General features: G+C 38.3%; 1 protein-coding gene across 7 annotated transcripts in view; it reads right to left on the bottom strand.

Moving 5' to 3' along the window:
* The window catches only part of SH3KBP1 (SH3 domain containing kinase binding protein 1), a 214,114-nt gene that overhangs the window by 115,995 nt on the left and 77,357 nt on the right, over positions 1–20,762 (bottom strand). For 6 of the 7 annotated variants that reach the window (XM_015635209.3, XM_033512366.1, XM_015635182.3 and 3 more), the window contains one exon: positions 19,800–19,923. In XM_015635209.3, the coding sequence (XP_015490695.1) occupies positions 19,800–19,923 (124 nt within the window). Of the gene's footprint in view, positions 1–19,799; positions 19,924–20,066; positions 20,074–20,762 lie in introns of those variants that run through there. The other variant, XM_015635227.2, reaches the window with a different exon arrangement.

Here is a 20,762-nt window from a genome sequence, read left to right as displayed (position 1 = left end):
AGTTTTTGATCATGAGAAACTGTGAATGCCACAGAAATTTTTCCATATATTTTTAGTTGTTCTCATCAGTTAAACCAGTCTCTGTGGCATTTCTAAGCATTCATTTTTACTAAACTAATGAAATATTAAGAGTGATGGCTCAGAAGAAGGCTGCCAGCAAATTAGTTTTTTAATATAGTATCATTTTCAAAAGATACCACAAACAAACCATGTTCTTTTGGTCTTCTTCCATTTACTTTCTTCAAAATATTTTAACACATTCAAAAAGCTGTAATTTATCAAGAAGTTGTTTAATCAAAAATACCAAAAGGTATAACATTCAGTTCTGTCACCATTGTCTTGTAGCTTTAGTTCTCATAGAAAGCAGGCTTTTTACATCAAAATCCTCTGCTCCTAAGCACATTCAGAGGTTTATAGCCCTGAGTATAAGGGATTTCCTTGACTGCAATCATTAAAGCTAAACCAACAACATCAATCCAGCATAAATTGAAAACCAAAACCATGGAACATCTCACAACCTCAAGAAAAGATAATAATAAGTCCAACATGCTCTACTCAGTTTTTCACAACTATACAACACCCTGCTTGCCCAGTTCTTTTCTCATTGCTTCCTTAACTGTCCTGTTTTCCTGCATGAACAAAAAAGTCCCTTAAATCCTGCAGGGATGCATTTTTCTCTTTACAATAATGAAATAAACCAATTTAGAACAACAAGGACATTTGGATGTGTTTTGCAGATACACTCTATTTATAAGGACAGAAAATGATGGGAGTGAGTTCGAGCCATACATGTATCAATCACAATGCTTAAAAATGTCAGTACAAGAAAACATTCTTCTGTATCTTCTTCTCCACAACTAAAAGCAACCACTATTTAGGTATGAAAAATAAATGTGCACAGTTTTTTGAAATATACTCCTAGTGCTTTATTACCCACAAGACTTACAACTACTACATACTTTTCCAGTAACATATTTCCTGTTCTGTATTAACATTATTAAATATAAAATAGAGATTAAGACAGTAGGATAACAACAGTGATAGGTATATTTTCCAGCTGTGTGTATGGTCACAGATATGCATAATCAGCCTACAATTCTATTCCATCAGTTTGAAAGAACATTTTAAAATACTTTTTAAGCACTATGCACACATAGGCTTTTCTAAAAACCTTGCTGTGATCTCAGCCCACTGATCATTTACGGCTTTAAAGACTTTCATATTTATTACACAAAATGCAATAGTCAAACTTTCTAATTGCTCCATTAGTCACTGGAAGCACTGCCATGTCTCAATATGGTGTTCACTCTTGTCTAGAGGCCCAAGCACATGCCCTGGTGTCACTACACCCCTCTTCAGATGTTGAAAGACTAGAAACAACCTTACTCAAGGACACTTCTTGACATAAAAGGAAACAGAAAAGCCCCTGACCAGAAAAGCAATTGAAATATGACACGTTAACAGGTAAGACATCAGTCAATGACTCCCACAGTACTTCAGGATCAACACTTTTTACAGCCCTTTATCATGTCCTGTTCGTTGCTACTTTGGGTACAAATATCCACTAAAATCTTCCTTTAAAAAGATCAAAGATTAATCAGCTTTTTCTGATTAATCTGCAGTGCTGTTTGGAGAAGGGGAACAGGTGAAGTATGCAGCCCTTGAATGATCATGGAATTTCAACGGATTTTTCTCAGCCAGGTATTTTCCTGGTCATGCCTTGCATTCATCTGCATTCCCACAGCAGAGCTGCTGCCACAGACAACTTCCACTTCCAGGCTAATGCTCATATTTGTCCCCAGGACTAGAATTATTTTGTATGTTGTGAACAGCAGCAGTATTTTTGCTTACAGAGATACAATGAGCTACACCATCCATACAGTCATCTGTAAATATTAAGTCATCTACTAATATCAGTCTAAACATCTTCACAAAAGCCAGCACCTGGGAACTAATATGAATGCTGGCTGTTCTCATAAAGAGTGTGCTGCTTACATTATTGAAATCCAGCAAGCAAGGAAATCCAGTAATATAGAAAACTTTATTTAAGAATCTAGCAACACCTAAGAGGAAAAAATAACAAAAGCAACTCTATGAATACATATCTCAGACAAAATTTCAAATCAAGCACCTCACAAAAGATACTTGATATCTTTATGTTGCAATGAAAGATTGATATAAATATTTTTAAGGGTTTGCGTAATTCACTATCTTTTGCCTTTGAAGACTGATGATGAAGCAAGTAAAATATCTGATAACTTAGTTGCATCCAAGATGATTCATACTTTTTGATTTACCTAAATAGTCCTTTAAGTAATTTATTACTTAACTTTTTCCCCCCCCCCTTTTTTCTTGGAGTAAAAAGTGCTCTTAGACCACTGTTTTATTATTTTGTGGTGTTCACAGATGTTCAGTATCTTACAACGTGGTAAGAGAGATGACGCCTGCACTAAAACTGCAATTTAAATAACCTTTTGTAAAGCAAAGAAAGCATTTATACTTAAAAGAGTGTACTAAGGTAGGATGATGACTCTGTAGCAACAGGCTAAAGCAAACAGAGTGCTGTTTCATATCCTTTTCCAACAGATGAAGTTTAACCCGGAGCTGGAATGGCAGCAAATCTGATGACCATTTGGCCTTCACTCTGAGTGCAAACATGTTCTTGTAAATCAATTTGTAATGGATATGCATGCATGTAAAAGACCTCTGAACTCCACATAACTTAGTGAACAAAGCCAAATTTGTCTGTGGAAACAGAGGAAGACAGAGACAGAGAGTCCATCTAACTGCAGACCAACACTGCAGTACGGAACTTTGCACTTCATGGCGACACATTTGCTTGCAGACAAGCACAGAGTGACTCTGCAAACACGGCCCCTTGGTACTTTTACAGTGCACAGTATTGGCAACCACTTCAGAGCCCTCAGTCCTTCAGTTTTCACTCCAGTTAGCACAGAGATACGCATAAATGATAAAATATTCACCCATGTATCTAGCTGATTTATTAAAGAGGGAGTACATCAATAACCCCTTTCGAGTCAGAATAATTACTTCACATCTTATTCTGTTTCTGTTTCTTTAAATGCAGTGTGTCTTCAATGTAGAAACCCACAAAGAATACACTGATGTTTTTGGCTGCAAAAGTTTTGTTACAAGTCTCAGTATTCTTAAGGTATTCTTTGGCATCTTCACTGCAGACCTGGGTGGTGGAACTTCCTGATCCCTAAAGCAATTAGCATGTGGGCAAGAATCCCACCTAGTGAATAGTGACTGCAGAGAACTGGTCCCCTACTGAAGCTGAAAACAGACTGCACTGAACTGACCTTGAAAGATTTCATACCATTAAAGAAGACAAGTGCTTTTTGAAATTCATTCTCACCAATGATCACAAAGTTCTGCAAAAAAGACTTTATTTGATGTATAGCCCAACAGAAAATCAGTCTTCATGTTTCCTCAGGCCCAGCTGACTTGCTTGTAACCAAAGGCTGGATCACAATGAAAAAAAAAAAGAGATTATAGTTCAAGTACAGAAGAACCACTTCTCATCAAAAGCTTCATTGAACCAAAGTGTTTGTGAGCAAAGTCCTTCCTTAATACAAGAGCTCTTCTAGATTTTGAGATTCAAAAGCTGATAAAATATGAAGAACAAAATATTTAGACTATCAGAATACTGTCTTGGCTGCCCATTGTCTTGTATTATTTTCCTGTGAATTCATAATCTTTAAGACATCTGTTAACACAAGCTGGCAAAGAAAGGAATCTCAAGGAGGAGGCAAGCAAATGAATCATTTATCATCTGCCTTCTTTCGTCTGACTGATTCTCTGCTGATTTCAAATGATACAGGAACAGCCTCTTTATAAAAGGCATCACTGTTATCTTCCAATTTTGAATGCATTAGATTTTTTTCCTCTACTCATGTCACTTGTCCTTATTTCCAGGGCTGGATTTACCTCTTAGTTATGCTGTACATATTCAGATAACTTTATTCTTTGGTCTACGTAAATGTATCCTCTATTTTAAATGAGTACTGTGCTATGAAAGTGAGAAATAAAGGACTGATAGCACAACCACCCAAGTAAATTTTTCAAGACAGGCAACTGAAAATTAAATTGTTTCAGTGCTGTCCAGCATGGAGATGTGTGGTGTTAAAAGAAATACACATGAAACTTCAAAAGCTTCTGTGGTTGAAGTTACCAGTTAAAGGATGCACTGCATTCCTGAGGGCAGCCCAGGACAGTTACCTGGGCCATCTGTGCTTGAGATGCCCCTCTAATAGGAGAGCAAGAGAGGAAAACACATTGCAGCAGTGCTCTACACTGCAATATAACCACACAGCTTGGACCTTCGACTCTCCTGGCACAGCTAATAGACACTATGAGCAACATTTACTCCTGGTAACCTTTTCACCTGTGCTGTCACCCCGTCCACAACACATTCCCCTCAGCCTTTCCTGATATCCTCTTATCCTGTCCTCTTTTTTCCAGGCACAATGACATTTTCAGTAAATATAGAGTAGTAAGTTAACATTTCAAGATTCTAGTCTGGGACACAGTGTGACTTCAATCTGCTTCAATAGCTTACAACTTGTGCCCTGAGCATTCAAGACTACAAACTCCTGTCTGTACAGTAGCTTTCTATTTGGTCAGCAGCCAGAAAAGTAGGAAAGTAGTGATTTTGATGGACTAGGACTGGATCAGGATCTCTGGTTAATGGAATATAGCTAACATTTTTCCTAACTTTCTGTTGTTGTCTAGGTTTTCCTACTGTATGGGTGATCAAACACTGGTGCAGATTGCCCAGAGAGGTTGTAGAGTCTCTGTCCTTATAGATATTCAAAATCCAACTGAACATGATCCTGGACAATTGGCTCTAGCTGTCCCTGCTTGAGCTGAAGACTGACCCAGACTATTTCCAAAGGTGCCTTCCAACCTGAGCTATGCTGTTACCCTATTTTAAGGCTATTCTTTAAAATCCTTATGACCCAAGGCTCTATATTATTTCTCTGTCATTAGTCTTCCCAGTCTACAATTTGATTGCTAAAATCCAACCAAGCTTCCCAAGCTTCTCCAAGGCATTCTCCATCCTCTGAGTCAGCCTGTGACAGGTAAAGATGCCAAGAGCAGAGTTTATTACTGCAACCAGGTGGGAGCTGTCAGCAAAACCACAGAAATCCAATTTCATGTATTTGATGCCTTTCCTTGTTTACAAACCACGTGTGAGTATAACCCATCCTTCAGCTTGCCAGGCTGAGCCAAACTCCCTTAGGATCTTATCTGCAGCAAATGCCACTGGGATAAGAAAGCAAGTAATAGGACTGTAACTATGAGAATTGGAATTTCACTAGGGAGCTGCAGACAGCCTTTCTTTAGCACTTTTCATTCGTCTCTTTCTTCTTAACTGGTAAGACTTCCACTACGGTAGCTGAAATACAAGGTGAAATGAAACCTTCATCGTTGTAATAAAAATACTCCAGAACTAATGTTTATTTTTATCCTCAAAGAGAAATCAGGAAGATAAACTTCCTCATTTTATTTTGACAAAGATGACACAAGGTGAGTGAAAATAAGAATTGTTTTGTCTGCCTAGAAATATGTGAAACTTCTATGTAGACCTCCATGTTACTAAATTATTTCGTCCTTGTACGAAGAACATGGCATCCAAAGGCACCCAATAATTCTTTCATGAGCAGCAGAATTAATGAAGCTTGGAGAACCATGGATTTGTACACAGTGCCTTCTAATCACCTCCACTCCCACCACATCTTGCCCCAGCCTCCACTTGCATCCTACACCTGCACAGCTGTGACTGCTTCAGAGCAGTGCAGGTACTGACTGACTGGCCAGCACACCCCTGTGCCTTGGTCACTGCCTGTTGCCTCTCAGAATTGAGGTTTGCATTCAGTTAAAAGCACTAATTCCCCTATTCAGCTTTCAATTTAAAAGAATATTATGTTCCTATAAATGCATTAAAGACCTCTACTCTTTTGCCAACTCTAGCTGGTGTCATGCAGAGGGTTCAGAAAAATCAAGGGGAATAGGGCAAATAAACAGATGCTCTTAAAAAAATATTTGTTCCATTAGGAAATGAAAATAAAACTCCTAGTAGCAAAGGCCTCTAGAATGTCACAGGACAAGAGTGTCTTTGCTAATATGATTTCAAGGACTCTTCTGTCATATGCAAACTAGTATTTGTGTATTCAGAAAACAACATCAGAGCCTTCTTATTGTGAAATGAAGTTTATAATAGGTTTTCTTCAGGACCTTAACAATTATGTTTTCATGAAAATACATGCCATTTTTGAAGAATCTCTTTATGACAAATTTGTCTTTTCCCCTTCAAGGACTTAATTAAATTTTTATTTCAAAAGAAGTTCTGACTCCCACACTACATTTTTGGATTTGAAAAACAAGAGTAAGGAAGAAAATAAAGTCTTCATAGTTTTCTATATTGTACACTAATCAGTTGTCTCCTTATTGAAAACAGCCTTCAGTGTGGTAGTAGTTTCTCTGTTAGGTCCAGTGTTTACACTGAAAAGCTGAAAATCTAATACAATCTTTAATACCTTACATAATGAAATAGCTACTAAAGATCTGTCTCCTTTACACTGCAGACTACCAGAAAGTGGTCCAGTTCCACAATAAATATTTTTTCGTCCCAAAGATAATGCAGTTTGCATTATGTTTCTAAACATTAACTTCAAATAACCACTTGAGCAGTGTGTCACTCTTGCATCAAGCATTGAATTTCACAACAGAAATGGTGGGGAAGCCCCAAAACACAGCACATAGTTCAAACAAACTCATGTGCTGGATTTTAACCACTCTGCCTCTTTCTGGAAGTGGTCAGTTCACACTTGTTTACCCAGTTTTTGGCACAGAGCTTCCTACAACCTGACTGCAGAACATGTGCTGGTTGGGTTTGCAGTCTTTTATTATAAAAGTTTGTCTACCTTTTAATTTCCATAATTCTCAAAATAGCAAGCGATGAACAAACTAAACATTCTCTCTCCTATTCCAATCACCTTTCTGGTGATATTTACTTACCTTGTATTTTCAGCTTTTTGCTAGTTTTCCTGGATTTTAAATTAGACACTGAAAGGCTTCTGTACAGAAGTATCCCAGTCTTAATACAATGTACCAAATCCCAACCCCTAAGTGGTACAGAACTTCATGTCAAAAAACCCCTGCTGCTTTGTTTGCTGCAAGTCTCTCATCCAGTAGCTAACCCAGATTTCCCCACTCCATGATACATCTGGGCATGGAGTCATCATACTTGATGACTCTTCACCTCAATACCCTTTGCTCTGCCTCTAGGGCCACAACCACTTCCACTTCTGACAATGTGCTCTGAGTAGGGATGACTTCGTGTCAGTTCTGATCTGTGCAAGGATGAAACTTCCTGCCAAATTAACAACTCCTGGAATCCAGCTGCACAACTCTCCTAATTATATCCAATGATGCAACTGCACGCAAGATCCCCTACTGACCCTGCCACCAAAACTTCCCTTAATCTTTGTCTTTTCTCCCTCCACAGCAGTATTACACAAACTACTTCAATTCCCAGGTCAAAGCACTTGGCCACTACCCAAAACTTGCACCAGAACTCTGCCTAAGATTCCTTAGCATCAAGTTAACCATGAGCTCTCCATGCTGAACCCAGCAATTCCTTCCAGCTTACTGTCCCTTTCATTTTTTGGTCTTTTTTCCTTAGATAGGACATTTCCACACTTTCCAGATGCCAGGCAAGGCAAGCAGGCTGGTTTCATACCTTACCAACTTAGCAGCCTTTTAAATGGCATCTGTACAGTCTTCACTACTTTCTGAATCATACAGTCTGCTACAAAACTATTGTCAGGTCTCATGTTGATGCATTTGTTCAATAATATCACTTTTATTTGTGAAAGTGCTCAAAATGTTCTTTGTGCATTTGAAAGCAAATTATCAGGTTTACTATTTTTCTGACATTATTGGTTTCCAGCTTTTTTGTGGTTTTTTTTCATACACCACATAGGAAAATACCAATTTGCATAGATATAAAAATGTATGTGGTGGACTACTGAAGCTGATAGGGCTATAGAGTATGCATTAAGAGAAATTGCTTCACATTAAAATAATTATGGAAGAACAAAACCACAACTGTCTAGGTTTCAAGTTTGTAATGTCTCAACAGCATTTTTAGTTTTGCTGGGATAAACACTATCTTTTCCTAAAAATAACTGTTAAGTTCCTCTTGTCTTTTCCATTAAGTGACTTCCTCAAATTTAAAAACTGTGAATAAATGGGCCTCTGGCTCCAGTCAGTTGTGTCAGTAATGAAATCCATCTCCAAAACTGTTCTGTGGTTACAAGATGTAGAATTGGCAGGCAAGAAGGCATCTGCATAAGAAGAGTTCTGTATGCAACAGCAGTGATGGCTTTTCTGGACAATGACCAATGCTTGTACCTTCCCAACACAAGAGAAAAGTGAAGAGCAATGCTCACAATGAAACTAACAAGACAGCAATTTTCTTTAGTGGTTAACTGAATGACTATGACTAGCTTTAAAAAGGTTTGACAAACCATCATTCTCTCATAGAACTTTTGGAACTATTTTCACCTGCAACCAAATAAAAGGCAGTGCTGCTGATCCCTCAGCTCCTGCAGGTCCTGCAACACTCCTTGCCATCCTGTCAGGTCAAGTGCTTCTGAAGCAGTATGAGGAGGTAGGCAAGGAACAGACCTGCTATTAAAAACAAGCTTTTCTCTTGCTAGTTTAATGCTAACCTTGAACATTTTCCTCATCTGGCCCACCATGTAGCCAAATGTTTGTACCAGAACATAGGAAGAATAAAAAAATGAAAAATGGCTCTTTTTTTGGTGGCAATGCAAGTATAACATCTTCATGAAACTACAGCCTCAGGCTAACATTCAGAATTTGTTACTTTTGTTTTCCACTACTCTGTTTGCTCCGTAACTGTGACTGTCCACACATATGACTGAATCTTTTGGTTTTCCGAAGGCCACTGGACCTTTTTTTTTAAAATAATTTCCTGAAGACTTCCTGACCTTTTATGAATTCCCAGAAGTAACTGTGACCCTTGTAATTTAGGATAACACTATGCTGAGTCAATAGTCTAACAAAGAATTCCTGTGTCTGAAAAAGCACGGTGTCTTACGACTGCAGTTGCAAAATGAAGCAAAAATGGCTGACACTGCATCTTGCAGCTTTTGCAGAGCTGGATACCAGACTCTATACATCAGGGACATCTGGAATCTAGCAGGAGTCTAACAGAAGCCAGCACAAGGTACAGCTGGTACTAAATGTACAGTAATTAAACACGTTAGTACAGGACAAGACAACCAGCTTGGAAATACAAAGTAAATGCCTGAAATCTTTAAGGAAGTCTTAACAATGGCATCAGGCTTGGACACATCATTAATAAAAATATTATCATAATATACTGAGAAAAGACAATAACAACTTGTGTTTTAAGTAACAGTATTATGATGATTAGAGTTCATGGAAAGTCAGAATTGTGTGGTATTAATCTGTGAATTTCCATAGTGGTGTATTTATTTTCTGCGCTAGGCTGAGCTCTCTCTGGGTAGAGACCTGGTAAAACCTGGTCCCTAGATGCAATATTAGATTTCTTGGGGGAAAGCAGATATATCCTGGGCTGTCACAGAGGTGCCAGTGCTCTCTGGAAGTCTGTGGAATAGAGTGGCCAATTTACAAATACGCAGCCACAGAAGATGCTGCAGTAAGAGCTGAAGGCGTGAGGGCCTTCACCAGAGCGTGCAGCCCAGAGGACCATGCCAGTGGCACTACAGCCCTGCAATCACTCCCAGCTAATTTGGGCATCTGCAGGGAGCTGCTTCTCACCACGAGGAACTCACCCAGCCTCCACTTCTGTTTCTAAATAAAGTCGGCGCCGAAGTTAGGAAATAACGGCCCTTGCTGTGTGACAGATAATAATAATCTTTCATCTCGCAATCCTGCGCTTGGGGCCAAGAATCAGCCATCAGCCACTTGTCAGCACTTCCACATTTCACTCCCTTGTCAAGCACAACCACCCTACCAACAAGCTTGGAAACTAACCATCAGCAGCAGCATGCTTTGCATTTTTATAGAGGATGATTCTACAAATTAACAGCAAGAAAGGAGCAGGCATAAACATGTATTTATAATTTAAAAGGGAATGCAAAAAGATATAGAATGGGAACTAATGCAAATGACTGGTGCTTAACTGAGAAAAAATGCTAGAAAACAGTGACATAACCACAAAAAATAGGGTAAATGGTACTGTACACCACACCACACGACTAATAACAGCACAATGTCTGCTGTGTGCACCTTGATAATGGTAGGGTAGACTGTAAAGAAGAAAATTCTGAAATAAGATAAAATATGTATGAAGTACTCAATGAATAAAATTTGACAAACTATGCCAGTGGAAACAGAAAACATACCTTAGTAGGCAAACTATCTTATTTTTCAAGTTACTGCACCTTCATAATCCAGGAATTTGAAAATTGAAAGCCTAAATAGCTAAAAATGCCATCTTACTCGGGATAATCCAGGTCATGAATTGTCAACACTGTCTGATACCTCCATGTGTTTTTTCAAATTAGCAAACCAAATTTCCCTAATTTCAGGGGCTTTTTACCCCATGAACCAAAGTATTTCACACAGTGTGTGAAAAAAAATTAAAATGAATGCAGTGACAAGTTTATTTCAGGCATGGTGTTTTACTAGAAGACTGTTTTTAAAGCATCTTTCAATTCCTGAAAATAAAATGTTTCATAGAATCTGCCATACATCATAAAAGAGCCCGAACAATGTGCCTTATGGGAATTGCTTTCATACAGTTTATTGCCACTTGCAGAACAGCAAAACTTTGCTTAAACCACTCTAGAGATTGCATGTATGCACATGGGAAAGGGAGCAGGGCAAAAAAACTGGTGAAAAATACCTCTGCAAAGTGTGTTCAGAGGCAAAGCCCCTCCTCAGACACACACTGCTATCCAAGCCCCAACAAGAAGCTGGCTCAGAGGCTCCTGGGACAGCACATCTCTGAGCACAACTCTGCTCAGCTCTCCTAAACCCCACAATCAGTGATGCTCCTTCCTACCAGCAGCCACAGCTCCTCTTTGCTACGTACATTCTGGTCACTTTCTGCAGAAGTTTGTTCCAAACTTCTTTGGAACTTACTGTTCCAAACTTCTTGTGGGTTTATAAACACTATTCCATCAGATGGGGAAGGTCTTCAATGATTGTAGTTTCCTGCTGGTCCAAATAGACAGAAATCAAAAGGTTTCCTGCACTGAAGTGACTCAACAGCAGCAGAATAAGTCACTTGATGCCAATGCAAAGAGTGCAAATATGGAGCTTTTTAAACAAAAGTACAAAACATATGTTTACATTAAACTTTCATCTACATCCAAAAATCTTTTTTATGGAAGAGTACTTACTGGATTAAAAAATAAAATCTCCTATCAATCATTTATCCAAATTATTTAGGCCTTCATGCTGCATGACACTGCAATTTGAAGGAGATCCAAGGGAGCTGTTGACAGACGGTGCTTCTCACCTACAACCCCAGAAATCATCCAAAGGATTTTATGGCTGTCCAGGAGCCAGAAGCCTTCAAATACCTCAGGATGCTGATTAGTGCTGTAACTTATACAGCACAGCTTACTCTTATCTACAGGCCATGGGGGGAAGGATGTAAACAGCTGCACAGCTGGTTTTTTCCCCCAGGAAAGGTTTACACCAGTTCCTCATCTCCTCAAAATCAATGCAGCACCATCCAGGTACCACCCAATCAAGCACAGGTAAAGGAGCTCTGAACTAAAGATCTGCCTGTCAGTGTGCTTGCACATTTACAGGGACATATTTAACTTAGCACTTACAAATTCATCAAGATTAACTGAAAGAACAACAAGAAAAGTGTTATTGACCCAGTTTAAAGTACACCTGTGAAGTTTCAGGGCTCGTGGAAAATATATTAACTTGCACAAAATATATTCTCTTGATAACAAATTTTCAGTCCAGATAGAGCTGTGTTCTGTATTCCACAAAAGTATCCCTTCATTTCTCTTCTGCTTTCATTGTCTCTACCACAGAACAGGAAGTCCAGCTCTCTTCTGTCACAGCTGCCAGATGTGTCTTGGCACTGAGATCCCAAAAGTCTTGCTCCAAGGCTCAGCATCAGGTGAACCACCCTGCTCATCTTCTGTTATTCCTTAATTACAGACAAGAAGGAGCAGGGGAGGAAAGATTGTTCTGCTAATTTTCAAATCAAGTTAGCCATGTTTTTCCTCAAAAATCCCACACCACCCAGATGAAAGGCTAAAGGAGACAGACACAGACAGATCAGTCTAGAGGCAAAAGGTCAGGGACGGACCTCAAAGGCAGCAAGGCCTTGCTGGGTGCCAAGTGACTTGTCCAGCAGCACTGAGAAAGGGAACTGCTGGCAGCAGGGAGACATTTCCCTGCTGAACCTCGTGGAAAAATCAAGTCACTTTTGTGGTGGGGAAACAAGAGGAGGCTTCATTGCTTTTGTTACTTCGACAACCAGCACATTTTATTGGTTTTTGCATTCTTTAGGGGAGATTTCAATATAAATTTGGAAATATAATAGAATGTAAATAGAATATAAATATATAAATATATAAATATATAAATATATATAAAATATAAACAAAAAAAACATTTTGCACCTGAGTTTGACAACACCTTTTCTCTTGATTAGTATCCTGTGGACAGTTATTACATATTGTGATAAAAGTGAGCTCGCAAATGGCTCGTACAAATGATAAATGACATATTGGACAATTTTGTACTTCAGGCGTGTAAAATGTATTGCAAAGCTTTTAGAAATGAAAAAAATCCTTTAACTGATTAGACAGAAATTTTTCAGTGTTCATAAAAGAGAAGCTGCCACTCTCTAAACTGTTCCTCAACAGCATTTTTGCAGCATATTTGGGTATGTGCATAAACATAAATTGCTTGTAAAAATACTTTCTTCTCCTTATTCTTTCAATGCTCCCTGTAGCCCTGTTCCACCTCTTCATTTATTCCCTCTCACTCTCTTCCTTAAAAATTCACTTCTCTCTGCTTTTTCATTGATACAAGTATAATTCTGGCTCTAGCTCAAATAAAAATAACCAACTAAATGGTACTAAACTAAACTAAATGGTACCCTCATCTGCTTCCGTAACTACCTCCCTCTGTTTCATCTGGAGGCAGCTGACAATACCCAGCAGTGACTGCTCTCCCACATCTCTTTAGGCTCCATATGAAAAGGTCATCTTCTGCCTCTTCTCTGTCCTGTCCAGCATCCAACAGGATAAAATTAAATTCTAAACCATTGTCCCAGTTTTCTCCATACCGACCTCCCATTTTCCAAATGCAGATCCAGGTCTAAATGTTTTATTAAAACAAGTGTGCTCTGTCTGCAAGAAACCTGAAAACAGCCTGCTAGCAATTGCCCAAGTATTGCATCTTCTCTTGCATTACTCTTTTTTTTTTTAGTTATTTGTTACCTTGTTTCATACATAATATGTACACCCAGAGGTGTGTATATATATAGTCAGCTCCTTGAATCAGTGGCTGTGTTTTTGTTCATTGTTTCCCAGTATGGTCCATAAATGGGATTCCTAAAGCTAACTATAAGACACACAAGACAGCCACTGAGTCAAACAGATGTCCAGAGGATAGAATTAACCTGGAATTTCACTTCAAACCCAGAGTGATTTTTGCTTCTTGTTTCTATAGGTTGTTCCTGCACAGATCCCCATAATACTAGCATGCCACACCAGTGGAAGGATCCAACTCTGCAAAACTGCAGAAACTAAGTCAGGGCTCAGCATTCAGGCATTTTGAAGACTACAAGAAAAGAGTAACTGAAAAGAAATGATAAGCAAGAAGGATAAAAAAAAAAAAAGATAGGGGGCACTGCACAGTGAATAACAAGAAAAGAAATTATCTCCTGGAACGAGATACTGGAATCTGGATAGATAATGAAACCTTAACTGAATACCAGGGAAGCAAATGTCCATAAAACAGGAAAAGAAATTTAAATTCTATATATCTCAAGTCATTATTTAAATTGAAGTCATAAACAAGATGTACTTGAAAAGAATGAGTGAGCAACCATTCCACTCTTGCCAAGAAGACAGCACTTAGATGTTTCTACCAGTCAAATAAAAAATCATGTCAATGACACAACCACATGTCCTGCACAGACTGGTTGGTATCTTTTCCTGCCCCTCTGAACTGAAAGCATTGACTTCCAGGTCAGTGTAGCTTACCTAAATACTGGGATAATTTTCACCCTTATTTTCAAAGAGCAGTGCTTTTAAAGAAAATGTGTATTATGTGAGACACTACATATGCATATGCAGATATGGTATTTAAACTCAAAGACTAAATATTTTGCACATTCAAGTTGCCTGTGCCATTAATTTTTTATGTCTCGTTTTGGGTTGGTGTCATATGTTGTGTGCATATTTTAACCTTAATAGGCTGAGCAGTATGTTCTTGTGCATATTTGTGTAAACTGTATACTGATTATACACCAATTAGCTGATCTTAAAAATGAAAGGGATTTTTTTTCCCTGCTAGCAATAATTTCTCTGAAGCTGGCAGTATTTGCAAGGGAACACCAAAGCCTGTCTGTGGAGAAGGCCTGAATGTGTAAACAGCAGAGGAATAATCCAACAAAAGGAAGATCAATGCCTTCAAACTCACTGTGTTTGAAAGGAAAACCAAAGCTGGCCACACTGAGGGTCAGACACCTCATCAAGCATGATGAAGGCAGTCTCTTGCACTTCTTGGTAATAAAATATTTTATAAGAAAGATTTTGAAGTTTGCCTTTCTGTTGAAAAACATGACCAGAATCATAGCTTACATAGATTATTTAATATAAGATTCAGAGTCAACACACTCATATGCTGAGAAGCCAACAGCTTGTGTTACTAATAAATGGGGTGCCTTTTTTATATCTAAAAAATAAACTATCTAACAAAATGAGGAAGCATTATTCTTTCAAAATACTTTTCCCATTTTTCTAATTTACAAAAATTGACTTAAATCTCCATTTTGCATACAACAGACTTGTTATTTATTCCTAAATTAAACCTATTATATCATCAAACCTATTTACACAAAACTTCCCTTTTAGCATTGCATGCAAATGCTCTCTATTATTTAAATGTAGGCTGGAAGGTAAATTAAATAATTCTCAAAAGAACTAGAAAAAACTTTCCTTGCTTTCAGTATTTGGCTTTGATTAAGAACATGTAACACGTGATAAACTGTTCCAGATTTGCTGGCTCAACACAGCCTGCAATTACAGTTTATAGAAAACAAATATATCTGACAAGGCAATATATCTTTGCCTCAAATATGTTTACTCATATAACAATTGTTGTTAGCTCACTTACAAAATAGAGTCTATCAGTTCCAGTTTTGCAACTTGACCTAAGCAAGTGGGCTCTTGTTCCCAGACACACTAAACAGCGCAATGAATAAGGTACTTAAAAATAGGATACTCAAAAATCAGAACAAAACTACTCTAAAATAAGCTATGGACATTTAACACTTAAAGATTATTGAAGGCAAGTTTCCATCATATCCCTTTATACCTGAATGAAGATTGTACTAAATTTATGACAGATTTGACACTGTTGCACAGCTCTGGATCTGTTTTTAGATTTTGAAAGTTAACTTAGAAGAGATGGAATTTCACCATGTTGGAAAAGCATTTAAGGAAAAAAAAGATATCTTTCAGTTCAGAGATCTTTTCTGTTCCAAGACCTGGTTGTAATTTTCTTATGTTATTAAATAATCGCAACAACAGCAATAATTTTGCTTTTTTCAAACAATCTGAAAATGTTCTCGGGGAAGAAAAGGCTTTCTGACCCTGCTATTAGCAAAGTGAAACAATACCAATTCTAAATAGAAAAAAGCTATTTTAAGCTTTTTTTTTTTTTAAAATGTCAGCTTTATTAAAGTTTTAGAAGTTTTAGAACAATAGGAATATGCCAACAAAAAAATCTGAAGCAGGGAAAAGTTATACTCAAAGACTCATTCGTGGTGAGGAAAGGATTTTCTTGGCTCATGAGCTATAGGAAGAAGCAAAAGAATGATCCCTCCCAGTTTCTGGCAATGGATATGCAAGCCAACCAACATCTGTCATGCCTACAGCTTCAGACAGGTGCCTCAGTGCCACAGCCTTTTCCTCTAGGCAGGGCTGAAGCTGCAGCAGCTGAAGCACCCACCAAACCAGCCTAGAGCTGCTGCAGCCCTGGGAACAGCCAGGGAAAGCACAAGGCCATCGTGATCCCCAACCCCATCCCTACACCGCAGCAAATGGGCCCTTCCCGAGCCTTTCAGGGGTGAAGCATGACCCCATGGCAGTGCTCAGCTAAAATGTTCATTTTCCTGGATGTCAGCTGCCACCACTGCCATGCTGGAACAGCTCTTAATGAGACAGGTATAAACCAGGTTTTGCCAACAGACAGCCTAAGGCAGAGACACCTGAAATACATGGAAGTTACTCATAAATTTGGGTATGTCACTGCAATAAATCAGAAAAAATAAAGCCCTGCCTATCTGAAAAATCAATACATATTAAAATACCTGACCTAGGAAGATAAGTGTGGCAATTTGGCCAACAGTTTAAGTGATTTAGCAAAAGTTCCATAGCAACTGCGTGGCAGATCTAGGAAATAACCCCATTATTTCTTAGGTGTAGCCCTGACTTCTAGATTGTACTTACAACCCTGTAAAGAGAGGAAATAGCTACACAAATGCATCAAGGCCAGGTATAATAGCATTTTTTAAATTATGTCAACCACAGCAGTGATCACCATTGTTTGTTTCCCTTAGGTCACTAATATCTGTGGTCAACAAGAATCATTAAAGGATGAGATATATTCTGGTTTTACTGCCCACAGTGAAAAGCAGAAAATTCAAATCCATCTCCTCGTGGCCTTTGTAACAAAAACCTGAGTGATTCACAAATGGTGACACACAACCAGTTGTAACCCTTTCTATGTAATGGAAATAATAACCCAGGTAGGTTACTGCTGGTAGGGTTACACCTTTTATTTGTTCCTACACTACACATGTAATCCAAAGCAGTAACACCCATTACTGTTGTGGTTTAACCCCAGTCAGAAAATAAGTATTATGCAGCCACTTATTTCAATTTACACTGATTTTATTATTAGAACCCCTAATTTCAACACAGTAGTTAGAAATAATTAGCACAAAAAACCCAGGATATAAAGTTGGATCCTAAATACCTTTTTAGTTCAGAAATTCATTCTTTTCCTCTTAGTTACTTAGATGCTTCTTAAAAATAACTTAGCTATTTTACTTGAATACCACTGTTGGACACTTGTCAATATTTCTCAAGGAAAAACTCTCTACAAGCCAGAAGCCCAAGAGGCCAAGATTCTTCTCCTCAAAACGTAAAAGCTTGCTAAAGTGCTGACACTTAAATTAGGCCAACCAAGCTAAGTAGTAAAACTACACAATATAATACCACAGCAGTAGAATAGCACTTATCATCATTTTGGTAATAAAAACAATGCAACAGCACAGAATCCTTCCCTCCCACATCACTGGATCTTCTCTGAAGTTGCAAGCAGCACTATTACATTTCCCAAGTAAAGAAACAGTACTGCCTATCATTTTCACTGCTGAACAGTGGCTAAAGACCTTTAGGATGCATCTCTGTCCTCCTCACTTCCTAATAACAAAGAGGAAAAAAGGAAACAAACCAACCAATGAACCAAACGCAAAAACCCTATACTCTCCTTCGTGTCCTTCTGGTCACATTCTGTGATCAGGAAACAGATTGAGTTAGGATTTAATAGAAGTCCCAGGACAAGAACACTTCAAGAAAATAACACCCATGGCATTTAGGGCTCCCTCTTCAGTATGATATGGCAACACTTTCCACAAGGAGATTGGCAACAAAGATCTTAGAAAAATCTTTCTTTACACAGCAGTAACTATTTGCTCAGCTGCTCACACTTAAACAAAGCTACTGTGGCACAATGCTCAAACTGATCCCAGGAAAAACAAAGGGAAGTTCTCTTGTCCTTGTTGTCCTCAGTGCATCCTTGGCTGTGCTGCCAGATCATGGCCTCCTGGACCTGTTTTTTCTGCAGCAATGGAAATGGCTGTGGAGAAGCAGTCAGCATGAACAGTGCACCAAGCCTGACATGGTGTACAGGTGGCCATGAGAAGTGCAATCCGCACCAACAAAGTCCAGTGAAATAATATCCTAATACAAAATCTGCTACTTCCAAACCTAACCCTACCTCAATTTACAGATCTTCATGTCAGACTTTGCTTTTCTCCTTTCAGTAAATATGAGGTTTTGTATTCTTCAGAAAGAGACAGAAAAATCTTCCTCTCCTGATTCCTTCAAAGCTTCTAGCCAGAGGGAAGAAAGAGGAGGAGAAAGTGCTGTAAGAATCATATTTGGAGTGCTATCCCCTTGTGACTGAACCAAATCTCTGCATCTGCCACAGCTATTAGCCTTCTCCAAATAGCAGCTGAAGCAATATGGAACAAACTTGGTCCCTAGATAATTTCCCAACTACTCATATGGCTCTGTATAGCAGCCATGAAAAATAATAATTCTGAGTAATTGAATTCTGCTGTTGCTTGAAAAACCTATGACCCAAAGCAGAAATGTTGGACATGTCTCCAGATTCAAGACGACATTGCAAGCTCAAAAGACAAAGTTTTCTGAGATTTACTTCCAGTCTTTTCTTTTAGAGGATATCAATCTTTGCAAAAGAGGTAGAGATTAGTCCGCTTCACATTTTAAAGGAAGTCATACATTTTTCAAAAATTAATTCTTCTTCACTTGCTGTTGTAAACCTTGAGTACAAGATCTCTACTGAAACTGCAGCTCAGATAAAATGTTAGCTGATCATGCATAAGAGGAAATGTCCATAACAGTCCTAACAGTATAGAAGACATGCCAAAATGGAAATTACATTACGGCAATGATTAATGACAGCAGATTATTCTGTATAAGACAGCAAGCAGGAAACTGTCCCGTAAATTCTGCAGAAAAAAATTATTGCTCATCTCGTGCACAGACCCAATTGTCCTCCTACAAACAAACAGGAGCATAAACATAACCTAAAGAAAAATCCTGCATTTATACTGCAATTTTTTTGTTTTGTTCTGATATTTCCGAAAGCAGGGCTGGGAGCTAGGGAATGAGAGAGATTTGGAGGCTTTCATTTTAGCAACCCAAAACCCTACATAGGAATCTGCATTGGGAGTCAAGCCAGACATGAAGAGCACATATTCCAGTCTCAAATGAAAGACAGTGAAAAACACTTCCCAAAAAACTAATGCATTAAGTAGTATGTTTTCCACCTTCCACCCCCCCCTTTTTTAGAGCTCTCTGTCCCAGATAAAGCATGAATATGTGAATGTAGAGTGACATCCCTGAGCAAAAACCTCCATATATACAAGCTGCCAGTTCCTTATTAAAATAAGCTTTAGCAATCTCCTCATATAGCTTTCCTTAATTAAATGTATGGGGAAGGGATTTCCTTAAAAAGAAAGAGATGTCTGTGCAAATTAATGTGGAAATATTATACGTGCATCCATATATGCCAATTCAAGAGGACAAAGATTTTTGTTACTGTTATTATTCTTACTATGCCTTTTCAGTTAAATAGACTCAAGCTTTATTTCTAGAAACAAGAAAGGTTTGCATTTTGCTCTTTGGAAGGCCTGAATTTAATCTGCATTTAATGTCCATATACTGTACCTTTTCTGTTGGTTCTAATAATTGTCTCAGACAACAGTAAAGGGCTTCCATTGGAAACTTCATTTATAGGCTTCTCTGGTGGTTTGTTGGCAGTATTTTCTTTCTTCATGTCTTTCTTTATTTCCTGCAGAGGACAGGTAGAGAGGGAAAAGAAAAAAAAAAAGAAACAGTTTAAAAAAAAAGTATTACAGAATCTTCTCAAGCTCCCAAGATTTCTTAAAACATCTATGTACACGCCTCTGCCAGCTCTAATGTTACCTCAAAGACTCTTATAAAGTTGAAATGCCACAAAAACAAAACAATTTTCAGTAACCTTTTCCAATGGGTGTTATTGTTCTTCTTTTTAAAATAACTCCTTATTTATGTGTAAAAATTTTAGGACAGCTTTAAAAATCTCTTAGAAAAGATCACCTAAGCTGAAAGGTGTGAGGAGGGAAAAAAACAGACTTCTCAGTTTATCAAGCAGTGAGCTGTACATTTGATACACAGGACAGAACCAGTACAGTGCTCCTGATGTAAAGGCAGTTAAGTCTGCTTCACCTCTGGTGAGAAGCCCACAGAAACAGTCACCATAGCAGGAAAAAAAATATTAACTAGGAAAATATGACAAATGTGACCATAATTGGCAGAAGCATATAGCGAGACTGCTGTCAGAGCTGTTGCTAACACTGACACGTTTAGCTGCTCACTACCTTTTAAGGTGATTGACAATATATATTGAAAATATATATATGGTGGGGTTTCACAAAAGTAAATCCACAGAAAACAGCTTCACAGTTACTGCTAGAGATGCACAGTACCCTCCCTATCAGCTTCTTAGGCACTGTAAAAGCCTAACTGCATCTATACCCGCTTTGACAAGGCACCCAGAATATCATCACCTTCCATTTATCCTCTCTTGAAACAGCATTGAGGCAAACAAACAGCATTACCTCCACTTACAACTGACAACTGACAGCTACA

This window comes from Parus major, chromosome 1, assembly GCF_001522545.3.
Source record: "Parus major isolate Abel chromosome 1, Parus_major1.1, whole genome shotgun sequence".
Taxonomy (NCBI): Eukaryota; Metazoa; Chordata; class Aves; order Passeriformes; family Paridae; genus Parus; species Parus major.
The sequence above is the reverse complement of the archived record's forward strand: the minus strand, read 5'-3'. Positions and strand labels throughout refer to the sequence as shown.